Source organism: Ornithorhynchus anatinus, chromosome 2 (assembly GCF_004115215.2).
Source record: "Ornithorhynchus anatinus isolate Pmale09 chromosome 2, mOrnAna1.pri.v4, whole genome shotgun sequence".
Taxonomy (NCBI): Eukaryota; Metazoa; Chordata; class Mammalia; order Monotremata; family Ornithorhynchidae; genus Ornithorhynchus; species Ornithorhynchus anatinus.
Window position 1 is genome coordinate 6,667,135 of NC_041729.1, and position 17,442 is coordinate 6,684,576.

The 17,442-nt window shown below is 51.8% G+C and overlaps 2 protein-coding genes across 2 annotated transcripts in view; one reads left to right on the top strand and one right to left on the bottom strand.

Moving 5' to 3' along the window:
* RNF10 (ring finger protein 10) overlaps positions 1-7,351 on the top strand; it is a 28,249-nt gene extending 20,898 nt beyond the window's left edge. Inside the window, exons 10-17 of the mRNA XM_029054367.2 lie at positions 49-182; positions 331-448; positions 1,117-1,218; positions 2,017-2,166; positions 2,348-2,448; positions 4,948-5,005; positions 5,528-5,686; positions 6,156-7,351. Of these exons, the coding sequence (XP_028910200.1) occupies positions 49-182; positions 331-448; positions 1,117-1,218; positions 2,017-2,166; positions 2,348-2,448; positions 4,948-5,005; positions 5,528-5,686; positions 6,156-6,232 (899 nt within the window). The 3' untranslated portion in view covers positions 6,233-7,351. The remainder of the gene's footprint in view (positions 1-48; positions 183-330; positions 449-1,116; positions 1,219-2,016; positions 2,167-2,347; positions 2,449-4,947; positions 5,006-5,527; positions 5,687-6,155) is intronic.
* An 886-nt stretch (positions 7,352-8,237) lies between these two features.
* Positions 8,238-17,349, bottom strand: POP5 (POP5 homolog, ribonuclease P/MRP subunit). Its single transcript, XM_029082513.2, has 5 exons — positions 17,266-17,349; positions 15,741-15,883; positions 9,742-9,891; positions 8,935-9,018; positions 8,238-8,798 (listed from the first exon to the last, which is right to left on the bottom strand). Exons 1-5 carry the CDS (start codon positions 17,283-17,285, stop codon positions 8,680-8,682), a joined length of 516 nt encoding a protein of 171 aa, XP_028938346.1. The 5' UTR covers positions 17,286-17,349; the 3' UTR covers positions 8,238-8,679.
* Positions 17,350-17,442: the final 93 nt, after the last annotated feature.

Genomic DNA, 17,442 nt, shown 5'->3' on the forward strand with positions numbered 1-17,442 from the left:
GGGCCTCGACATGACGACGACGATGATGATGCCGATCCTGTCCCCCAGCGGAGGACGGGCAGTACATGTTCCTGCACCCTGTGAACGTGCGTTGCCTGGTGCGGCAGTACGGCAGCCTGGAGCAGAGCCCGGAAAAGATCACCGCCACCGTGGTGGAGGTAGCCGGCTACTCCATGACCGAGGTGAGCGTTCGCCCTTCCCAAAGCAGCCCAGCGGTCGGGGCGGGGGCGGCCAAGCTTCCCGAATCCTTGGGCGACGGGCAGCTGGAGTCGGGTACCTCTCCCGCGGCCCCTTGTCCCATCCGGTGCTGCAATCTCCTTGCTGTTGCAGGATGTCCGACAGCGCCATCGTTACCTCTGTCACCTACCACTCACCTGTGAGTTCAGCATCTGTGAACTGGCTCTACAGCCGCCGGTGGTGTCCCAGGAAACGCTGGAGATTTTTTCAGGTGAGCATGTCCCCACCTGCCGCTTTTTCCTGGGAAGATCCTGGGCCACGGAGAATCGAGTCGCCTAGAGCCCGGGGTAGTCGTATCGATGGCCGGTGTGGATGACGGCCACCTCTGGTCAAGCGTGTACTGGAGTTCCTGTAAGACAACCCTCTCCTGTCCCTCGCCCCCAGAAGAGGGAAAGAACCCTCCCATCGCCCCATTGTAAATTACCAACCCGAGACCGAGATGTCATGGCAAGAGGCTCACAGCAATGCAGTTTACTGGCTCACCTTACACCTGGACTCCAGCCCGCAGAGCCACAATTATTGCCCCCCAGATCCCCGTCTTAACCACTCCACCATCCCTTGCCTCTCCCCGGGCCCCTCCCAAAGGTGGGCTTTCTAGCCTCCAACTTGACTCTGGCCGGTCTGGGGCATTCTCGTTGGGGTCTTATTTTCTTTTTCTGTCGTGCCCGGGAAAGTCCTGATTCTCTCCTCCTCGTGTCTCTTATTCATTGCCGTGCTGCTCCCATTAACTAGCTGTCCTATCCTGGCTTCCTGCTCCTTCCAGTCTGCCCCCCTAAGTAATTTGAGAACCCCAAACTCTTCCGGCTGCATGCCCCACCACCCACAGGTTAGTCCCCCGGGCGGCCAGGGAGGCTGACGTAGCCCGACTGTCACCCGCAGATGACATCGAGAAGAGGAAGCGCCTGCGGCAGAAGAAGGCTCGAGACGAGCGGCGGCGGGAGCGCAGAATTGAAATGGAGGAGAACAAGAAGCAGGGCAAGTGTAAGTGCCGCATCCCCGTTCCAGGGGGCGAGCCGGGGAAGGCCCGCAGCGGGGCCGGGTTTCAGTCGGCCTCACCCAACCCCTGATCTCACCTCGGGGAAAACAGCGCATGTGGTGAAGCTCTAGCACCGAGGCCGCCACACCTTGTGACCGAAGAGCCGAGAACGCCACAGTAACTGGAACCGTTCCATTAACCAGCACGGCGAGCAGGCTTTCTCGGCCTGTGGGCGGGAGGGATTGGTGCCAAGGGGCAGAGAACCCCGGGGCGGGGTGAGGGGAAGGTGCCACATCCCCTCCCTGGTCCACGTGGGCAGCAGGGAAATCATCAATAATAGAGCCAATGAGTATGGGCTGTGTAACGACTGATGAAAAGTCCTGCTGTGTAATGTCAATGTGGTCCTTTAGGAAACAAATAAATGGAGAAGCGGCGTGGCCTAGTGGAAGGAGCAGGGCTTGGAAGTCAGAGGATGTGGGTTCTAATCCCGGCTCCGCCACTTGCCTGCTGTGTGACTGTGGGCAAATCACTTCCCTTCTCTGGCCCTTGGTTTCGTCATCTGAAAAATGGGGGTTCAGACCCTCCTCTCCATCCTCCGTAAACTTGGAGACCCTGTGGGACAGGGACTGAATCCAACCTGATTTGCTTGAATCCACCCTAGCGCTTCATACAGTGTTTGGCACATAGTAAGTGCTAAACAAATGCCATAATAATAATAATTATTTTTATTATGGCCTTCCTGGGGAAGTTACCTCCCGGTGTTCTCCCAACTCTAAAATTGACTCTGCTCATTTCCACCCTAGATCCAGAAGTCCATATCGCTCTGGAGAACCTGCAGCAATTTCCTGCCTTCAACTCCTGCTCGACAGACCCCACTTCTGTTCCCACCAGCACCGAAGGCCAGGGTTCCTTCTCCCAGTCTCCTCTAAGCAGAAGCCCTGGCTCTCAAACAGGTGAATATCTAGGCCGCTACTGGAATCTTACCCACTGGCATAGGCTCGTTCCCCACACCGGAACCAGGTGGTAGGGGTCATTTCTTCCCCCTTATCCCGACCACTGCCCCATGCCTTCATTTTTGTGGTGGGGTTCTTTGTCTCTGATGTGTTAATAGGGTCTCTGGTTCCTCTCTCACAGACTGTCACCTGACTCCTGGGTCCCCTGCCGCCGGAACCGGCAGCCCACCATTCTGTGTTGGCAGTCTGGAAGAAAAGTCTCCTTTCCCGTCCTTTGCCCAGGTAAAAGCCCCTGGAGCAGAGAGGGTAATGAGCGTCGCTTCTGTCCATCCTCTTTGTGGGCCGAGGTCGCTGACCTCCAACCTATTGTAGGGTAGGTCACCTGAAGGGAGTTGACATCGAACCGAGTGGTGGCACGTGAGCCTCCCCGCTGGCCAGTGGGGAAGACAGTGCTTAGTACGGTGCCTGGCATGTAGTAAACACTTCACAAATACCATCATTATTAACAGGGGACTTTGCCCAGGCAAATCCCGTTTCTGGAAGCTGTGAGTGTTGGTTTGAGGCCTGAGAGGCATCGAGAGGTTCATGGCTGCCGAGCCAGTCCGGTCAAGAGGAATTGGAAAGGTTCCCATCGTTCTCTCAAATTAAACGCCCTGCGTTTGCCGGGGGAGGAGAGGGGGGCAAAGGGAAGAAAGGGTGAGTCGGCTGCAACCATCCAAACCTAGATGGCAGAAGAGTTTTGGGAACAGCTGTTCAGGAGTGCCTCTTGGACTGATTTGACGACAGAAATAGAAATCACGTAGAGGGCAAAGGAAAAGCCCTGACAGATATGGCATCAGAGCGGCCAGTGGCCCCGGCCCAGCGAAGGGTTTTTGACGGATCCGCCAGGGCTCCTTTCTCAGAGGTGAAGACGAAGCTCATTCTTCCGGTCCAGCATTAGGAGATACTTCTTTAGGGCGATATCCCTGCTGGCTGGGAAAATCATACCGTGGATCTTAAGACGTGCCGATCTGGGCACTCTCAAAGGAGGCAGAGCGGGTGCAAGGCACAGGCGGGAAGCGAACGCTGGCCGGTTTCCAAGGTTGAGGGTGGGGAAGGTTAATCCGATAGGCCCTGCTGCTTCCTTGCATAGTGAGTCTGAGGACCTGGGTTCTAATCCTGATTCTGCCACGTCTGCCGGGTGACCTTGGGCAAGTCACTTCACTTCTCTGTGCTTCAGTTTCCTCATCCGTAAAATGGTGATTCAATCCTCTTTAGATTCTAAGAGCCCCATGTGGGACGGGGACTGTGTCCTACCTGATGAGCTTGTACCCACCCCAGGGCTTAGGACAGTGCTTGGCACAGTGTTTAACAAGTACCACTATTAGTAGTAATAAGTAGCAGTAATCTTCACGGAGTGCCTGGAGCCCGGGTACTTGCAGGCAAGAGGCTGCTGGAGTCAGACCGTGGCTTCTAGCAAAAATTGACCCAAGCAGCAGAGAGGCCTTTTCAGCCCTATGCTTTCAAAATCTAGATGGATTTACATACCGGGCAATGTCCGCTTGGAGGAGCCTCATCAGTGGTATTTATCGAGCACTTGTGTGCAGAGCACTGTACTTAGCGCTTGGGAGATTCCAGTACAGCAGGATGGAGATTAAAAGCTGCCTTTAAAGCGGAAAACCCTGCCTGAACTGTTTCTGCCGTTCCTGTCCCTAAGCCTCCTGCCCGCTAAAAAGAACAAGAGACGGCCTGCTACTCGTCGTGTAGTGGAGTCGTGAACTGGGCAGACGTCTACTTGGTTCAGTTAGCAAACTACTCAGATGGTCACGCTCACCTGCAAGTTTGTAAGAGCCAAGCGCAAGTCTGATCTGTAGAGTCCCAGTGGCGGGGCATCTGAAATGAGAGCCCGGGGGCCTTGTGAGGAAAGATTTTACTGGGGATGGCCCCCACTGGTCGAGTCTCCTAATCCAAAGAAGAAACCAGTGGCTGTAAAGAGAAGAAAATAAAACCTGGGCGGAGAGGCACATGCAGGAAGGCAGCCCCTTATCCAGGGGCATTTGAAAAATTTGAGGGAAGAAATTTGAGGTGCAGGGATAGACTGGGAGGTGAATGAGTAAGTTCCTTATGCCAACACCTCTCTCGCTCATTCGCTCTTGCTCACGCAAGGCCTGTGGAGATGTGGGGGAGAAGGACTGTCTCAGGAAAAGCAGGAAATCTGATGAAGCCCAGGATGAGACTTGCACGGGGGCAGACCGCATCCGGTAGGGCAAAGCAAAACCACACCTCTGCCTTTCGTCCCTGCGGCAATTCCTGAAGAGCCCACTTTCCCCCTCCTCACAACTCCCTGTAAAGCCTGGGTCACCTAGGGTCGTATTATTTTATAACAGTATTTAAGCACTTACTATTTGTCAAGCTCTATCCTAAAAGGTGGGCTTAGAGCCACATTCCTTAGGCCGGGACCTGTGGATTGACAGTCTAGGAGGGAGAACAGGTGTTGATGCCGTATTTTGCAGTTGAGGAAACCTGAGGCATAGAGGAAGTAAAATGACTTGCCCCAGGTCACAGAGTAGGCAAGGGGAAGGGCAGGGATTAGAACCCAGCTACTCTGGCTCCCAGACCTGGGCTTCATCCTCTAGGCCACGTTGCTTCCCAGGCTCTTCGGAATCAGAGACTCGATGGTCGGATCTAGGCAGGGATCCGAGGCAGAGGATCTAAATAGCTAAATGGGCGGGGGAGGGCAGCACGGGCAGGCTGGGTCGATCGAGTCTACCGCCGGTCCCTGATGGCTCTTTCTTTTGGCAGATGCTGAGGGCTGGAAAGGCAAAAGCAGACCTGTGGCCCAAGGCTGCCCCAAAGAAAGGTGAGGAAGCTTCCGAGGTGAACGAGCCCTCCTCTTCAGTGGTATTTGAGGAGCAGCATGGCAGAGTGGATAGAGCCCGGGCCTGGGAGTCAGAAGGCCATGGGTTCTGATTCCGACTCCCGCCCCTTGTCTGCTGGGTGACCTAGGGCAAGTCACTTCATGTCTCTGTGCCTCAGTTACCTCACCTGTAAAATGGGGATTGAGATTGTGAGCCCCACAGGGGACAGGGACTGTGTCCAGCCCGATTTGTTTGTCTCTACCCCAGCGCTTAGTACAGTGCCTGGCACATAGGAAGCACTTAAATACCATGATGATGATTTATTGAGCACTGTACTAAGCGCGTGGAAGAGAACGATAGAACCGAGTGCCCACCACAAGCTTACCTACAGTCTAGAATGAACTGCAGGGGGGCAGAGGAATGTCCGGTGTCAGCTGAAAGGCGGATGGGGTTAGATCCGGGTCCAAGTGAGGGAGGGCAGAGGATGGGCTGTGGGATCCTGATGCCGCAACTGCTTCTTCCAGACGAGAACAGCCTTGCCCCTCCCGGCCCCCTGGACAGTGATGGAGAGAGCGACAACTCGGACCGGGTGCCTGTGCCCAGCTTCCAGAATTCCTTCAGCCAAGCGATCGAGGCAGCCTTCCTGAGACTGGACACCCCGGCCACCGACCAGCCCCTCCCTGGTAAGGCAGAGCAGAGATCTGGCCTAGCACTTCAAGCCTACCTGCAACTGATGGTGCCAAGGAGGAGAGTGCCAATTTTCGCAGCGGGGGAAGGGAAGGGCCCGACTCCTCGGCGGTGTGTGCGGCTGGTGCAGGGTTCCCGCCCCTAGAAGCGGCGTGGCTTAATGGAAAGAGCCTGGGCCTGAAAGTCACAGGACTTGGGTTCTAAAGCCAGCTACGCCACTTGTCTTCCGTGTGACCTTGGACACGTCACTAGTATTTGTGAAGTGTTTACTAAGGGTCAGGCACTGTTCTAAGCAGTGGCACACTTCACTTCTCAGTGCCAGTTAACTCATCTGTAAAAGGGGGATTATGAGCCACCTTGTGAAACATGGACTGTGCCCAACCCCATTAGCTTGCATCTCATAGCAAATGCTTAAGAAATGCACGAACAGACCCAGAGCTGAGGTGGCCGTGTTTTCTTTAACAGACGAGAAAGGCGGCAAGAAGAGGAAGAAACAGAAGAAGAAGCTGTTGTTCAGCACCTCGGTGGTCCACACCAAGTGACTCTGCTGGCCCCACGAAGTTCCCCTGTCCTGGTTTTTCTTTCCCTTTGCTTTGTTTTTGCTGCTAGAATTTTTAAGTACTGGAGTCTGAGCAGATTAGCTCTGTGGGGGGGGGGGGGGGGCTGGTTTCCAGGGCTTGAAGGGGAAACCAAGAAAATCATTTTAAATACAGTGTATTTTCCAGCTTCACAATTTTACACCAAAATCAAGTATTGACACCCCCTCCCACGAGAGAATCGTCAGCCGAGGTTTCTGGCGTGTGCCAATTCGGTCCGGTTGGCCCCACGTCCGAGTCACGTGTCGGCGCGTCTCCGGGCCCCGCCAGGAGGCAAGGAAACCGTGCCCTTGGCTGACCGACCGCCGGCTGGAGGGCCGGTGAGCTGCTCCTAGCCCCAAACCAACCGCCCCACACCCCCTCGGGCTGCTGCGTTGTCTCTCCTGGGGCGAAGGCACAGCATCATGGTCTTAGAGAGCACACTAATCGCAGCTCCTGTGTTTCTGATAGTCTCATACTTTTTGATTTTATTTTTTTTTTCCTAACAGTGGGAGGGATGGGAGTGGAATCAGGATCAAATCACAGCCATTTCTCTCATCAGGCAGCAATCCTATGGTGCCAACTCCACCCCGGAGAGGGGCCGGCTTCAGAGGGTTGGATTTCCAGACACCCAGGGAGAGGGGACAAGCTCTTGACCACTCAGCCTCCGTCTGCTGACCCAGGAGCAAAGAATCAGTGACCTTATGTGATGGGGGAAGGGTGAAACTGGGTCAGAGGGACGGGGGAAGGAAAGGAAAGCTTCCCGGTAGAGGGGAGTGGGAATTGCCAATGGCAACGGTGCGTGGAGTTGTGCGAGAGCGGAGATGGCAGGGCCTCATACGTGCCAAGGTGTAGCGGGGCGAGGTGGCGACACAGGCTCAGCCCTCACCAGCTGTGTTTCTGGCTCCTCCAGCCTCCCTCCTGCTTCATCTGCAGGCACGGTCTCCCTCTCCTCGGGCTTTGATTTGAAACTGAGTTAAGTGATGTTTTTTTTCTTTGTTGTTGTTGTTGTTGGTGAATTAAGTGAACCCTAGGTGTACCGTAATGGCCAAGGCAAACAGTTGCAATAAATCATATGCACAAGAGGAAGTGTGAGCCCTCTCTTTCTCTGGTTGCCGCTGCGATGGTTAGGCCAGGCCTGGCCGAACTGTTTGCTGCACCTGCCCTGGTTGAACTGTTTCGCTATCATCTAGGGAGGTTAGGAAAGATAAGGGTCTCCCTTCTTCCTTGAATTTGAAAAAGCACGTGCATCATCCCATTTTCACAGGCTCCTTGGAACTAGGGAGAGGGAAGTATTCCCCTCCTTCCCCCTTTAAAAGTTGAAAGGACTAGGGCTTAAGGAAAAGAGCAGGACATGGGAGTCAGACCTGGATTCTAATCCTGGCTTTGGACAAGTCATTTAACTTCTCTGTGTCTCCTTTCAATCAAAGGTGTTTGAGTGCTTACCAGGGGAGAGCAATGTCCTAAGCATTAAGAGTCTGCAGCATTCCCTGCCCCCAAGGAGCTTATGGGCTAGAGGGGAATTGTAAAAAGGGGATTAAATCCTCCTCTGACAAACTGAGCACCCCACCTGGGACTGTGTCCAACCTGATTATCTTGTATCTACCCTAGTGCTTACTACAGTGCTTGGCACCTAGTAAGTACTTAAATACCATTTTAAAAAGAGAGAGAAAAGAAACGGGCTTAGCCCCACGTGGGACATGGACTCTATCCAATCTTGTGTCTACCCCAGCAGTTAGAACAGTGTCTGGCATGCAGTAAGCGGTGCGTTCTAATCCTGGCTCTGCCACTTATCAGGTGTGACTTTGGGCAAGTCACTTATTGTCTCTGGGCCTCATTTACCTCCATAAAATGGGGGTGAAGACTGTGACCCCCACAAGGGACAACCTGATTACCTTGTACCTACCCCAACGCTTAGAACAGTGTGCTTGGCCTATAGTAAGCACTTAAATATCATTAATCACCACAATTATTATTAGAAGAAAGCCCCCCGTGGCCGTGCCTTTGAGAGGCCTTTATTAAAGGGCTCTTCGGCTCATTCATTCTCACAGTGCCTGCCACCCGACAGCCATCGCGTCATTGGCAACAAAGTCTCCCCTCTTGAAATCCCTCCACGGCTGTGTGATTTCGAGCCTGAGGAAAGAATTTTTTGGTCCCCTCTCTGGGTTTGGGAGGACGGCTGCTCCCAGAAAGAGCCCAAGGCCCAGTTCCAGGGGAAGTGGAGGCAGGGCATCTTTAGGGTGAAGAATCAAGTGGGAATAATACCAGTTCTTGGTGCTTGACAAGAAGCAAGAGCTAACTCCGAACAAAACGCTGGCAGGGGCCAAGAATCCCCAATTCGACAAGCCCTTCAGAGAGGCCGTGGAGGTCGTCATTTTTCCCCGTCACCTTGGCCGACTATGAGGTCTGATTCCTCAGGAAGCCGTCGACTTGAGTGCCGCGGTCTCCTCTCCGCTGTCGGAAAGCTCATCCTGCTCTTGCTCTTCCTCCAACGAACAGCTCAGGATGGACTTCCGGATGGATTCCCGCTCCCCTGGCAGGGAAGCAAAAACCAGGGGTGAAGAGGAGGTCTTGGACATAAACGTTCGTGAAACCCGAAACTCTGCCTCGCTTGTCCAGTGGAAAGAGAGGAGCGAGGAGGTGCTGAGCCCCTACGAACTGCTTCTTACCTTCGCTGGTGCAGTTCTGCAGTAAAATCTGTAGCTGCCGGCTGTTGTACTGAATCAGGAACTTCTGACAGCTTCTGATTGTACCTGGCCAATGGGAAAGGGGGGATCAAACAGCAAATTTGTAGGTATGAAAGGAGGAGGAAGAGGAAGGCCTACGCCACCTTGGAGCATACAGCCTAAAGAAAAGGCTACAGCTCTCCACCGCTCTTTTCCTCATTAGAAAGAAACATCAGGCTTTCATCCATTAACCTTTGGACTATTGGAGCCAAGAAGCTCCCTAATTCCAAAAATGGGATTTAAGCCCGAAAGCCCCATGTGGGACAGAGACTGTCTCCAACCCAATTACCCCAGTGCTTAGTATACTGCTTAACAAATGTCACGATAACTGTGTTGTAAGGCACTTAAACTGTGTACCAGACACTGTAGTAAGTGCTGAGGTAGATACGAGTTAATCGGGTTGGACACAGTCCATGTCTCACACGGGGCTTCACAGTCTTAACCCCCATTTTACAGATAGCTCCAGTCAGTCTGGTCATCTGAGTGCTTCCTGTGTGCAGGGTCTCTATCCACTAGTCAGTTGTATCTACTGAGTGCTTCCTGTGTGCAGAGCACTCAACTAAGTGCTCGACGCAACAGATACGTTCCCTGCTCACAATGAGCTTCCAGTCTAGAGGGGGAGACTGACATTAATATAAATGAAGAAATTGCAGATCCGTACAGAGCGTGGAGGTAGAGGGTTGATGTTTCTGACAGACGTCAGCCCTGGTCAGCCCTGTCCCCAGCCCGCGGAGCAGAAAGGCAACTCACCTCCGACGTGTAAGGTGTTGAAGAAACACGAGTACCGTTGCCCCTTGTTCTCCAAGCAAGTGATGAAGGGGAGAGTGGACCAAAGGAGCTGGTAGTAATCTCTGCGACAGCGCAAAAGCACTGTTCCCGTGTAGGCATTGAGGTATTTCACTAGGGATCCAAGAAACGGTTGCTCTGATTAGACTTCTAGAGCCCCCCAGGACTCTTAGATGCCTCTGAAAAAAAGCCATAGGCACCAAACTCCAAAATGGTAGGAAGCACAGGACGGGGGAGGTTAAAATCTGTGTAATATTTCCAGAGCCCCTCCCTACCGTGGCAGGGCAGCTGAGCTGTACGAAATGAGTCACAGCTGCAGCTCTTCAGCTGATGAGCCACCACAAAGGGATAATCCACAATCCCTTTTGGCCTCCCTCTGGCTGACTGATTGGCAAAAAGGATGGCCCAAATTACAGAAGCCGGGATTCAGTCCAAGTCCATTTTTCGCCACAGCCCTCCCTCCTCCGTGATAGCTAAAACCTGGACAAGCCGCAAAAACTGGGTCACACGCGCCTACTCGATTAACAGCCCTGGTGAAGAGTACAAGTAACAGACCCAGGCCCTGCCCTCGAGAAGCTTACCATCCAGCGGGGGAACTGCACATTTACCGAATGCTTTGTGTGCAGAGCACTGTGCGAAGCACTTGGGAGAGCACAATATAACACAGGTGGTAGACGCGTTCTCTGCCCTTGATGGGCTTACAGACTGGGGAGGGGGAGCCATTAATATAAATTAAGGATAGGTACATAAGTGGTGTGAGGCTGTCAGAGGGGTGAATAAAGGGTGCAAATCCAAGCGCCAGGGGGACGCAGAAGGGAGTGGGAGAAGAGGAAATGATGGCTTAGTTGGGGAAGGCCTCTTGGAGGAGGGGGGGCCTTCAAAAAGCCTTTGAGGTTGGGGAGAGTCGTGTGTCAGCTTTGAAGGAAGGGGGGGGCAATCCGGTCCAGAGGCAGACCTTTATGTGCAAGTAGAGGAAGCAAGGCCAATGAGCTGAAGACATGAAGCTAAAGAAAGGTGAAGCAGCATGGCATATGGGATAGACCCGGGCCTGGGATTCGAAAAGTCATGGGTTCTAACCCTAGCTCCGCCACTTGTTCGCTGTGTGACCTTCGGCAAGTCACTTCACTTCTCTGGGCCTCAGTTCCCCTAGCTGTAAAGTGGGGATTGAGACTGTGAGCCCACTGTGGGACAGGGACTGTGTCCAACCTGATTTCCTTGTATCCACCCCAACGCTTAGTACGGTATCTGGCACATAGTAAACGCTTAAATACCACGATTATTACTATTAAATGCACAAACCTTTCTTCTGAGGCTGGGGTAGGCCAGTGGGCCCTAATGGATCTCACTCTAGAGTCCAAAATACGGCCTAAGGCTCCCCTCTGTCCTCAACTTTTATTTCACAGCTGGGCTATAGAATACAGGAAGACAGGGTATTCTAATTCATGCAATCGACCCAGGGTTTAACACAGTGCTTGGCCCATAATAAGCACTTAATAAATTCCACAATTACTATTGTTTGTAGTTTTGCCGGGTTATAAAGGGCTCTGCCAACCCTCAATCTTCATGTTTCACATTAAATGTTTCTTGGCAGCATGAAAAAGAAATAGGTAAACAGTACCAGTTCCAGAGCAGAAATTTGGCTTTGCAATTCTAGCCAAACTTTCTTACTAGAGCCAGGCCTGTGGGCTACTTTGTACTAAGTGCTGGGCTGGGTACAATATAAGCAAATCAATCAGTGGTATTTACTGAGCTGTTACCGTGGGCAGAGCACTGGACTAAACACTTGGAAGAGTACAAGACAACAGAACTGCGCTTAACAAACGCCATAATTATTATCAGTTGGTAGACCCGTTCCCCGCCTACAAGGAGCTTGCAGTCTACGATGGAGTAAGAACTTATCCCCTTTTAACAGATGAGGTAATGGGCACAATTAAGTGATTTATTCAAGGTGATGCAACAGGCAAGTGGCAAAGCTAAGATTAGAACCCAGGTCCCCTGACTCCCAGACATGCTTTCCACTAGACCTCGTTGCCAATAAAAAAAAAACAAACCAGTCAACCTCAATCACACCGAGGCAGCCCAAGGTGACAGGGAAAGCAGCAGAGAGAGAGACACAGAGACACACCACTTCCTGTGCAGATTCTGACAACCCAGACTATTTCTCATGTTCAAGAACCCCAATTCCCCAAAGATGGGTTGGGGCTCCCCCGGGGCCAACAAAAAGCATGAGAATCTAGTTTTCGGTCCAACGCTTCTTGGGTTCTTCAGGCTGAGCCCAAGATTTTCTGCTCTTGGATCTGTTGAGAGAATACCAGCCCTCTCTGCCTCTCTATATCATTCTACCCCACCACCCTCTTGCCTCCTAGACTGTAAGCAAGGACCATGCCTACCAACTCTGTTGAATTGTACTCTCCTGTGCGTTCAGTACAGTGCTCTGCCCACAGTAAGCACTCAATACATACCACTGATTGATTCATTTATTTCACCCTCGCCTGGCTGCCACCCTGGACAAGAACATCCAATAGGTTTCAGAGAGAAAAATTAGGAACATTTAAGGGAAAAAATTAGGAATATTACAAGGCTCATGGAAAGTTTGGTATAGACAACAAGTTCACTTTGAGTTACCAGAGCTATGTTAGAGATGTTGGAGGGCATATCCATAATTTACAGATACAAAGAACCACCACATTTTGGCACTTATATCGGAGAGAAAATACTGATCCCATTCTGTGTGGGATCATTGCTCTTCTTTTTATGTTCATTCAATAGTATTTATTGAGCGCTTACTATGGGCAGAGCACTGTACTATGCGCTGGTTATCAGTTATGCTTCCTCTCACCATGTCAATCACAACTGTCAGAGCAGGGGGCAGAAGAGGCTAATTACCGCTGGGAATTCTTGAATCCTTGATCTGCCGCAGACCCACCCCGCACCTCATGGCCTTAGGAGGCAACTTTCATCAATCGGTGGTATTAATTGAGCGATTTCTGTGTACACAGCCCTTACCTAAGGGCTTGAGAAAGCACTGTTCTAAGCGCTGGGAGATACAAGGTGATCAGGTAGTCCCACACGGGGCCCCTCCGCATTTTACAGATGAGGTAACTGAGGCATAAAGAAGTTAGGTGACTTGCCCAAAGTCACACAGCTGGCAAGCGGCAGAGCCGGAATTAGAACCCATGACCTCTGACTCGCCAGGCCGGGCTCTTTCCATTGAGTCACGATGGTTCTCTGAGTTGGCATTTGAAGAAGAGTTCTTAGCACCTAGTGAGCGCCTAACAAATGCCACAGTTACTCAATCTGGCCAGTGAGTCCATTTGCATGGCTGGTATAAATGAGAAGCAGGGAGGCCTAGTAGATAGAACACGGGCTTGGGAGTCAGAAGGACCTGGGTTCTAATTCCTGCTCTACCACTTGTCTGCTGTGTGATCTTGGTCAAGCCACTTCACTTCTCTGTGCTTCTGTTAGTTCATTTGTAAAATGGGGATTAAGATGGTGAGTCCCAGCTGGGACACAGCCGGGGTCCATCCTGATGACTTTGTTTCTACTCCTGCACTTAGTACCGTTCCTAGCCCATAATACGTGCTTAATAAACACTATGAAAATAAAGCAAAATAACAGCAGAATCCCCTCATAAGCGCTTAGTACAGTGTTCTGCCCACAGTTAAGTGCTTAATAATAATAACAATGGTATTTGTTAAACGCTTACTATATGCCAAGCACTGTTCTAAGCACTGGGGTAGATACAAGGTAATCAGGCTGTGCCACATGGGGCTCACTGTCCTACTCCCCATTTTACAGATGGGGTAATTGAGGCACCAAGAAGTGAACTGACTTGCCCAAGGTCCCACAGAAGAGAAGTGGCGGAGCCAGAATTAGAACCCACATCCGCTGACTTCCAAAGCACAGGCTCTTTCCACTAAGCCACGCTGCTCCGTTCTGTCACATGTCTGCTGTGGGACCTTGGACAAGTCACTTGACTTCTCTGGGCCTCACAGTTCCCTCACCTGTAAAAGGGGGATGGAGGCTGTGGGCCCTGCATGAGACAGGGACTGGGTCCAACCCAATTTGCTTGGATCTACCCCAGCGCTTAGTACAGGGCCTGGCATGTAGTCAGTGCTTAATAGATGCCACTGTTATTATTATGATGAGTAAATACGACAGAATGAATGAATTCAATCATATTTACTGAGCACTTACTGTGTGCAGAGCACTGTACTAAGTGGAATCAGTCTTGTTCTAATTCAAAGAGTATTAAAATAAACCCTTTCCCTGTAAGTGGTAATTGTTTTATTTGGATTTTAGTCATTCTTCTCATTTCCCATGTTAGGTCTTTCACATTTCTTCCTTTCTTTAGATTTGTCAATTGGCCATAGAGCATAAGGCTGGAAGTCAGAAAGACCTGGGTTCTAATTTCAGTTCTGCCACCTGTCTGCCATGTGGCCTTGGGCATATCATTTAACTTCTTTGGGCCTCAATCACCTCACCTCTTAGATGAGGATTAAGACTGTGAGCCCCATGTGGAACAGGAACTGTGTCCAGCCCAGTTATAATTTATTCAGTCTTCAATGGTGTTTACTGAGCCCTTACTGTGTAAAGAGCACTGTACTAAGCACTTGGAATGCGAAGCAGCGTGGCTTAGTGGAAAGAGTACGGGCTTTGGAGTCAGAGGGCATGGGTTCGGATCCCAGCTCTGCCACTTGTCAGCTGTGTGACTATGGGCAAGTCACTTCACTTCTCATCCTTGACTCGTCCCTCTCGTTCACCCCACACATCCTATCCGTTACCAAGACCTGCCGGTTTCACCTCTACAGCATCGCCAAGATCCGCCCTTTCCTCTCCACCCAAACGGCTACCTTACTATTACGGGCTCTCGTTATATCCCAGCTAGACTACCGTGTCAGCCTTCTCTCTGACCTCCCTTCCTCCTCTCTCGCCCCGCTCCGGTCTATTCTTCACTCCGCTGCCCGGCTCATCTTCCCGCAGAAACGATCTGGGCGTGTCACTCCCCTTCTTAAACAACTCCAGTGGTTGCCTGTCGACCTCCGCTCCAAACAAAAACTCCTCACTCTAGGCTTCGAGGCTCTCCATCACCTCGCCCCTTCCTACCTCTCCTCCCTTCTCTCTTTCTACCGCCCACCCCGCACGCTCCGCTCCTCCGCCGCCCACCTCCTCACCGTCCCTCGGTCTCGCCTATCCCGCCGTCGACCCCTGGGTCACGTCCTCCCGCGGTCCCGGAACGCCCTCCCTCCTCACCTCCGCCAAACTGATTCTCTTTCCCTCTTCAAAACCCTACTTAAAAATCACCTCCTCCAAGAGGCGTTCCCAGACTGAGCTCCTCTTCTCCCTCTACTCCCTCTGCCATCCCCCCTTTACCTCTCCGCAGCTAAAGCCTCATTTTCCCCTTTTCCCTCTGCTCCTCCACCTCTCCCTTCCCATCCCCACAGCACTGTACTCGTCCGCTCAACTGTATATATTTTCGTTACCCTATTTATTTTGTTAATGAATTGTACATCGCCTCGATTCTATTTAGTTGCCATTGTTTTTACGAGATGTTCTTCCCCTTGACGCTGTTTATTGCCATCGTTCTTGTCTGTCCGTCTCCCCCGATTAGACTGTAAGCCCGTCAAACGGCAGGGACCGTCTCTATCTGTTGCCGACTTGTTCATCCCAAGCGCTTAGTACAGTGCTCTGCACATAGTAAGCGCTCAATAAATACTATTGAATGAATGAATAAAATGGGGATTAAGACTGTGAGCCCCACAAGGGACAACCTGATTCCCCTGTGTCTACCCCAGTGCTAAGAACAGTGCTTTGCACATAGTAAACGCTTAACAAATACCAACATTATTATTATTATAGACTAATAATAACAGAGTAATAATAATTAGTGTAATAATAGAGTAATAAATATGTACGAATATGCAGAAGTGCTGGGGGGGAGGGAAGGAAGGAGGAGGACTGACCTGTGAAGGCGATGGCGCAGGCGGCGGCGCCAAAGTCTCCGTGCAGACGCGCGATGGCCTCCCGCACCAGGCGTCCCAGGAACCGCTCCTCCAGCCATGGGCGGCAGCAGGGGTCCGCACACTGCACTTCGCACAGCAGGTACCTCACAGGGGGAGAGAAAGACATGACTTCAGTCACAGGTCATGGGTTCGAATCTCGGCTTTCATTCATTCATTCAATAGTATTTATTGAGCGCTTACTATGGGCAGAGCACTGTACTAAGCACTTGGAATGGACAAATCGGTAACAGAGACAGTCCCTGCCCTTTGATGGGCTTACAGTCTAATCGGGGGAGACGGACAGACAAGAACAATAGCAATAAATAGCAACAGCTTTGCCACTTGTCAGCTGGGTGACTGTGGGCCAGTCACTTCACTTCTCTGTGTCTCAGTGCCCTCATCTGTAAAATGGGGATAAAGACTGTGAGCCTCATGTGGGACAACCTGATGACCCCGTATCTCCCCCAGCGCTTAGAACAGTGCTCTGCACATAGTAAGCGCTTAACAAATACCAACATTACTATTACTTCACACCTCCCTCCTCACCAACCCCCACACTCTTTCAATTGTATTGACTGAGCGCTGCCTATAATAATAATAATATTGGTATTTGTTAAGCGCTTACTCTATGCAGAGCACTGGACTAAGCGCTCAGAATGTTCAATTGGGCAACAGAGAGAGACCATCCCTGCCCAACGATGGGCTCAAGGTTTCCTCTGCTGCTGCTAAGCTCCATCTCGCTGCCGACCCCTGGCCCACGTCCCGCCTCTGGCCTGGAATGCCCTCCCACCTCTAATAATAATTATTAATAATTAATAATAAAGGTACTTAAGCATTTAATAACCACGTTTGCTAAGCGCTTACTATGTGCAAAACACTGTTGTAAGCGCTGGGGGAGATACAGGGTCATCAGGTTGTTGGTATTTGTTAAGCGCTTACTATGTGCCGAGCACTGTTCTAAGCGCTGGGGTAGACACAGGGGAATCGGGTTGTCCCACGTGGGGCTCACTGTTTGAATCCCCATTTTACAGATGAGGTCATGGGTTCGAATCCCGGCTCTGCCACTTGGCAGCTGGGTGACTGTGGGTAAGTCACTTCACTTCTCTGTGCCTCAGTGACCTCATCTGTCAAATGGGGATGAAGACGGTGAGCCCCACGTGGGACAACCTGATTCCCCTGGATCTCCCCCAGCGCTTAGAACGGTGCTCGGCACATAGTAAGCGCTCAACAAATACCAACATTATTATTATTATTAGGTCACTGAGGCCCAGTGATGTGACTTGCCCAAGGTCACACAGCTAAGTGGCGGAGGCGGGATTCGAACCCATGACCTCTGCCTCCCAAGCCCGGGCTCTTGCCACTGAGCCACGCTGCTTCTCTATAGCTGTACTTTCCCACGCGCTTAGCACAGGGCCCCGCACGCCGTAAGCGCTCAATAAGTAGGACTGAATGCATAGCGGGGAGGAGGAGGAGGAAGAAGACTCACCGGTGCTTGAAACGGACCATGGCGGCCGCACCGCTAGGCCGCCAAGAGCAAGACCGGAAAGAGCGGAGAGTGACGTCCAACGACCGGGGATCCCAGCCAATGGGAGCGGAGGGGGAGCCAAACGGGGGCCAATCGGCGGCCGGAGAAGAGCGGGGAGGGGCGGGGCTTTTGGGTGAC

Excerpts from the sequence above, each read along its gene's own strand:
- POP5 (XM_029082513.2), bottom strand. The coding sequence starts at position 17,285 with ATGGTCCGTTTCAAGCACCG. Across the intron at positions 15,884-17,265 it reads ATGGTCCGTTTCAAGCACCG|GTACCTGCTGTGCGAAGTGC; the intron begins GTGAGTCTTCTT and ends TCCCCCTGTGAG. Across the intron at positions 9,892-15,740 it reads CTGCGCCATCGCCTTCACAG|TGAAATACCTCAATGCCTAC; the intron begins GTCAGTCCTCCT and ends TTGGATCCCTAG.